Genomic DNA, 7,075 nt, shown 5'->3' on the forward strand with positions numbered 1-7,075 from the left:
TTTTGCTGTATGTTATGCGATAAAATACTTTTTAGATACCTTGAAACCCTCTCGATACTTGGCGGTTCATGGAACAAGTTTGTAATGGCTGATGTCATTAAACATATTATGCAAAAACGCTCACGGGTGCATTTTGGATGCAAAGCAGGACCTGAGTGAGATCGAAAGTGCTGACAGCCTTATGCATGCATACATGTACATATAAATAGATATGCATTTATTTTCAGTCTGAAATTAAACTTTTTCATACATGATATAATTTTTTTTTTTTTACAATGACTGATGTTATAATGTGCGATAAACTGGTGAAAGGGGATCTGGCATTTCTAACCATCCTGCTAGATTTAATTTGTCATTTTCGAGGAGTCAGCGCACAAACCCTTTTCCTGCAAAAAGCACCTTTTACAACGGATTCTCGACACATTCTCAAGTTTGCTTTGGTCTTTCACAAGCATTTGTTTCACCACCAAAGCAGCGAAGCAGTTCTGTGAAGCTGCTAAAGTCTCTCTCTTTTACACCACCTTTCAATAGAAGGGGCTGAGTTTGTGGTCTGTGTTGCTCTGTTTATCGTAAGTTTCACTAGCAGAGGCTTACCAGAAGTGACTGGGGACTGGGGCTTTCTGAGTGACATCATCGTTTCATGAGAGGAGGCTGGTCACACCCATCACCGATCCAGACAGTGTCCTTGCATGCACACATGTGGTTTTATGATACATTTTTGTAGTATTTGAGGATGATCCAAGATGTCTAAATACCTTAATAATAATGATGCCCTACAAGCTTTTTCGCAATGTTACGTCGTAAATGACTACATGCATTCTGCACATATTACATAATCTCCTATTTTAAATATATTGATGGTATTATACGTTGGTATTAGTACACGTACCCTGACTATGGTATATAGATCAATAGTTGAGGGCATCCTTACACATAATATTGTTGCTTGGTATGGTAATCTAAACAAAAATAAACTATCAATAATAAATTATTCAAATAAGATAACTGGACTTAAACAGCAGTCAATGGAGTGTTTATTTCATTGTTTTGTGGAAAAGATGCAATTGCAATTTTTAAAGATCACACCTATCCTCTTCATTCTATTTGAAATGCTTTCATCAAGGGCATAGACTTCAAATCCCTTTGGCTAAAATAAATGTAATAAAAAATTGTTCCAATGGCAGTATTATTTTTAAATTAAAAATATTTTTTGCATTTATTCAACACATTTTCTTTTATATAAACGTTTTCAGCATGAGTCCTGCGTTTTTGCTGTGCAGCCGGCTGGTTTCCGGGATGATTTTGAAAAAAATCGCTAAAACAAAAGTGAAGCTTCACAGATTTTGCTTTTCTAGGCCTCCTGAAGTGATGCATCAGAGATTTCCTGCTTTGTCATTTTGCGCTTTTTTAAGTTTCGTTTTTCAATTTGGTTATTTTTTTCTTATTTGTCAAGCTTCAACAAGTGCATCACTGCTTCATCACTCACATCTTTTTATTTAAAAGACCCAGATGTATTTTGACCTTGCCCTGAATGTAATCTTTTATAATCTCTTCTATGACCTTTTAACTGTATATAATTCACCTCAGTGTTTCTCAACCGTTGTGTCATTTCCAGCACATAAGACCAATTATAGAGTTGTGGTATGTCACATTCTTTAATACATAAACTAAACAAACATGGTTTCGTCTAACCCCACTATACCAATGTGCAACTCTTAAACACTGATCTAGAAGCGCTTCCAGTGTCATTTTTCGGGTGTTTGATCTAACATGTATGATTAAGTCTTTAAAAATGATATTTAAACATTTGAATTGGGTATAAAAGATAATATATCAACACCATGCACCGCTGCCATAACAATGAATGGGAAGGAATGCAACGCTCGATTATGGTTGCTCGAAAAAGGTTATTTTAGCAGAATTTAAGCTTAGCAAACAACATTTACAGTGTAGTTTAATGTAGCTTTAAATTTTGATCGGAAACGGAGATTTTTGCTGCGATTTTATAAATATCTGCATGTCATCTTGCTATATTGAAATAGCTGCCCGTGGGCGTTCTTGCTATGACGTAAATAGCTGCCTGAAGGCATTGCAAACATGGCGGCAGAGTGGCACAACTTTCGTAAAAGGACTTTATATCACTATGCACTCTTAGCAACCCCACTTAGCAGCGTAAAAACACAACATTCTGTTGCTGTTTATAGTCTGTCAGGGGCTATCCCTGCATCCGAAATCGAAGCGCATACGGGCCTCAAGACAATAAAACATGGCGGATGCAGTATGTCCTATATGTGCCATCTTCTCGTGCACTGATGTTCTCTTATAGAACGTACTGTTTTAATGAACGATAGGTAGTTCCTTTTTCAGATTCAGTACGTACTGTCACAGAATGCGATCACGGATGTAGATTATTTTCTAGCGGAAGGGTTTTTTTTGCATATTTTTTGGCTTTTATACTTGAATTGTATGGTAATAGTTTTTTAAAAACAATATGGTTCTCTGGGCCGATGCTATATCATGAACTATTCACATGGTTTGTATTTCACAAGTTGTGCGTTAGCCAATGGTTCAATATACACCAAGCCTAACCTCATGAAATCAATGTGCATTTTTGCATCTGATTTATGCAGTTAGGGCATGTGCATGAGTGGCAAATGCACATGAAGGACAAATAGCAGTTCTGTTACATTTAGCGTTAGCTTTTGTACTCTTGATATGATGTATGTTGTTTGTACACAGTCATTTGGGGACGTCATCCTCTCTTGTGTCCTCGTCCTCTCTTGGCCTTCCCAAGAAATATCATTTAGTAAGCATATATCTAAAGTAGATTAATTTATCATAAAAGCATGCTTGCAAGGAAAGAAAGCAATGGACACAGTAGTTATAAAGGGTTTTACTGAGGAGTCAAATAGTTATGTAGCATACAACTTTACAAAAGTAGCTTTTTTAAATAAGTTTTTACCATCTGCGTTTACTGCAGTACATTCATAATCTTTCACCGAAAGTACGTAGCGTTATGCATGTTGCTTTTACCCTGTTTAAATACAGTTTACTTTAAAAAAAATGTTTTTTTACACATTTAAGGATAAGCGCACTACAAAGTCTCATCATAAACCCGTTATCTCAATATTTCCAGCCTTGAATTGTCACTTTGGCTGTACAAGGTCATCCCTGCTTAACCATTGTTAGATTACAAATAGACAACAGGTTTTAAAACTACATCCACAGAATGTTAGTCATTCAGCTTTTCCGGAAGCCTTTTCCCGGCATGTAGAGATGGAGCGATTTCAGCTCATCCATGACCCTCTCCTGGATTTTTACGTCATCAAGCTGTCGAGTGGGAAAAATGAGAGAACACGGGTTTAATGATTCTTCAACGGACGTTCAAAGCTGTAATTCGTAGGGAACATACTTACCCTATCACTTGCATATTTTAGTTTTAGTAGCTGTTCAATAGCTGCCTCAGTTGCCTCAGATTTCTAGACAAAAGTACAGAATTTGTAACCTAGTGTAGGGTTACATCTACACAATATTCTGGATATTTTATTTGGAAACTGAACCTTTACCTTTGGGAGTGGTGTGATGTCAGATGGATCGTAGGCTTTCTTATAAAGTTGTTTGCATTTTTTTACCTGAAACGGATGTTGTGTCAAAGAATATTGTCAGTGGTTTCATCAAGGCCAAAAGTAATACAAAACACTTTCGAGGAGTCGCTAAAAGTGTTTCTGTTCACCAGCAGGTGAAGCTGGTCAACCTGCTTGGTTTTTTGGTGAAGTTGGTCGACAGAGAAAGCTCTGCTGGTTAAGGTGGTGAAGAAGCATGGGGGCATAAGCATGCAATGTTGGGTATAGCCTCCAAATGCTAGCCAAATTTTATTCCCGAACATAATGGGATTTTTGGCATCTACGATTCCAAAATATTAAATATGTTGCTGAACAAGGTCAACCCATTGGAACATTTCCATTTTTGGCCTTTATTTTATGAACTGCATCCCCTTAGGGCACTCAACAATATTACTTATAAACTTAGGGCACTCAAGAATAATACATGGGAAATGGTAGCTGACCTTATAAACACAGTTCCTGAGGCGATCCATAATATGTATGAGCTCCAAATGGTGGTCCAGATCTCCTTCGTGCGGATTAGATGACTTCGCCTCCGTTCTTATGAGAACATGTTCGAAGAGATCGATGATTTTCTGAAGGACGCAGCTGTGAAGGTCTTTCTAAGGAATAAGAATGTTACAGTACAATTTACATCGGAGCAATCTGATGCCGCCTTAAACGGGCCTTTACAAAACAAATGTATTGTAAATCTGAGTTCAAAGGAAATAAATACATGCATACGGCCATGACTATTTTTTTAAGGAATGTTTCACCCAAAAATCAAAAATCTGTCACGATTTATTCACACTCGTGGTGTTATAACCTATAAATGACTCTTTCATAAACAAAACTCGAAAAGAATATATTTTGTGTAAATACAATGGAAGTCAATGGGGACCGTTTTTGTTTGGCTACCACCATTCTTTAAAATATCTTCCTTTGTGTTCTGCAGAAGTTAGTCGTACTGGTTTGGAATGAGGGCGAGTAAATGATTATGATCTTTTTTTGGGGGGCGTTGAACTTTTCCCTTAATATGAACTGCATACATCAATATCTTTACAGCATATACTACATATACACTGCATCATATCATTTCTATACATAATCTCTTACCTTTTTCCGAATTTTGTCGAAGGAGTTGTGTTTAATAAGGATGTTCTCTCCATCTGCATCTATCTGAGAGGGTCGTGAAAACCATTAGCAAATATCCAGGGTATTTCAAGAAAAAGCATGTTTGGAAACTGATTCGGCATTTCAGCACTTGCTTTGGATATAACTTTGTTTTTCTTGTTGTAGCATTTGTCTCATTGGTATGACTTGATATGGACAATGCATTTGAGGTAAAGAAGCATCACAGCCCAATACTAGAATCCGACTACAGTACTCACCAGATCCTTGCTGACCCGTCTAGCCATTGTCTCCACTGTGCCCAGATCAAAGCAAGGTTCCCCTGTGACACACTTGGGATCCTGACGCACCGCCACGCACTCGTGTATCGGAACGGCAAAAGTCAGGAGCAGACAAACGTATTGTAAAGCAACAGCCATGTTTAGTCTAGAGGTGCAGAGTTGAATAATTGGTTGAATGGAGATCCTGACAGAAAACCTGGTTAGTTCCTTTCTTCCCTGACTTGTCTTCTCTGCTCCTCACCTTTTTATATTTGTTCTAGTTTCCTGGTTACGTCACCTTCCCCCCCTTGGACTTTTGTTTGTTTCTGATTCGCCTGTCTAGATCACACTCTGAGATGGATATCAGTTGCGTCCTCTTTCACTGAACCTTAATCCACGACGTATTCGGTATCCAACGGGGAACTGGTGTGAGCCAGTGAGGTGTTGACGCTGAGGAATGTGATGTTTGAATGCACCTTCTCACTTTTGATGGAGTTTAAACTAAGTCACCACACGATTGAAATATAAGTGTATAATGAGGTCATGACATTTCTGTGGCTTGTGTATGTCCCAGATTCTACAACTCAACGCAAACCACAGTCTTGGTCAAGGAAAGTTCATTAAAGGATTAAAAGGCGTGCCATGATAGTATAATTTTACAATTAAGCAGGTACTGTAATGTCATATTTGCAACTGTTTAAGGAGTCTCTAGTCTCTATAAAATCTCTGGAAAATAAATTGAACGTTTGAAGGATCTTTTTAAACGGAAAAGGTAAGAGGTCACTAATGGAAACCCACGCGGGAAAGTTTGAAAATCTAGGCCACTTTTCAACTCTTTCTCTCTCATCGTAATCTTGTTTTTTAAGGTCAGTTGCATCACATGGGAAATGCATTTTCTCATGCTATTGTGTGATTCTCAAGTGATACATTTACATAGCATTTTACATTTATTAATTTAGCAGACGATTTTATAAAAAGTGACTTGTAAACGACCTAAACAATAATTGCAGATTACCGAGCTGTGTTCACTCTTATGTCAAATTGTTTTGATTTTTTTATGTGAAGATCTCATTCAACTTTTGGGAGATTTTATAACATGCAGACATTTTTTTGAAATGTAAGGTCTTAAGATAGGTTAGATTTAAAGTATAAAAAAGTCTCGGACTGGAATAGTAATAGCATCATTCAAATATGAAAATAATCAACGCATTTCAATATTATTCATGATGTGAAAACTTGAAAATGTGAACAAGTTATGATCTCAGTGTTGTAATTTACAACATGGCCAACTATTTCCTCATTTTTATGCAAAACTTTAACAAGGACGTTGTTACCAAAGACATAACAAACCGTGTCAGCGAAGAATGTGCTTGAGATGAAATCGATAGACTCAGAAACTCTGTAAATACATTTATATTTACATTTACATTTAGACATTTAGCAGACGCTTTTATCCAAAGCGACTTACAATATTATTGTTGCAGGTTTAGGATGCCGCAAATACTGTATTTGCCATAAAATTAGCCGGATTAATGTCATTTCCACCATTATGGTAGAAATACAGTAATGTGAGTGGGTTTGTTTTGCACCGGGAGAATACAAATGACTAAAATTACACAACCACCTGCCATTATTACAATTTACTATCAATTAATGGATGTACTGTAAACAAATATCGAGGTGTATCAAATTTCGTTCCTTTTTACAATATGGACGCAACACTAACAGCATTTGTCCAGAATTGGCCTTTTAATGCCACCTGATGGAAAATGTCCAAATTCTTCACCTATGTGAACAGTTCTGTCCTCTATTGTGTTTACACAGCAGTTCTATTCCAGCTTTCGATTCTGTTTGTGTTGAGTCTCAACATTAATTGCACCTTGCTGTGCATTCCCCAGACTTGAGGAATTTCCAGCGTTCAGCATTGACCACTTAACATCTTTGTCAAATGAAAACAGACAAAGATGATAGTGGAGGGGTGGGGGGGCTTTCCAGAGTCATTGTCTGTCGCACAGGAGCTTTGTTTTATGCTCACTTTACCAACCTTTACTCGACTTCCTTGAAATGCATGTCTATGTAAAC

General features: G+C 37.3%; 1 protein-coding gene across 1 annotated transcript; it reads right to left on the reverse strand.

The window, feature by feature from the left end:
• Window positions 1-2,877: 2,877 nt before the first annotated feature.
• si:ch211-266a5.12 (uncharacterized protein LOC557488 homolog) lies at window positions 2,878-5,434 on the reverse strand. The gene is made up of 6 exons (XM_056749069.1): window positions 4,994-5,434; window positions 4,719-4,781; window positions 4,067-4,225; window positions 3,567-3,632; window positions 3,417-3,479; window positions 2,878-3,330 (listed from the first exon to the last, which is right to left on the reverse strand). The coding sequence occupies exons 1-6, from the start codon at window positions 5,150-5,152 to the stop codon at window positions 3,241-3,243; spliced, it is 600 nt and encodes a 199-aa protein (XP_056605047.1). The 5' UTR covers window positions 5,153-5,434; the 3' UTR covers window positions 2,878-3,240.
• Window positions 5,435-7,075: the final 1,641 nt, after the last annotated feature.

The sequence above is a fragment of the Triplophysa dalaica genome, chromosome 5 (assembly GCF_015846415.1).
Source record: "Triplophysa dalaica isolate WHDGS20190420 chromosome 5, ASM1584641v1, whole genome shotgun sequence".
In the NCBI taxonomy this organism is placed as follows: Eukaryota; Metazoa; Chordata; class Actinopteri; order Cypriniformes; family Nemacheilidae; genus Triplophysa; species Triplophysa dalaica.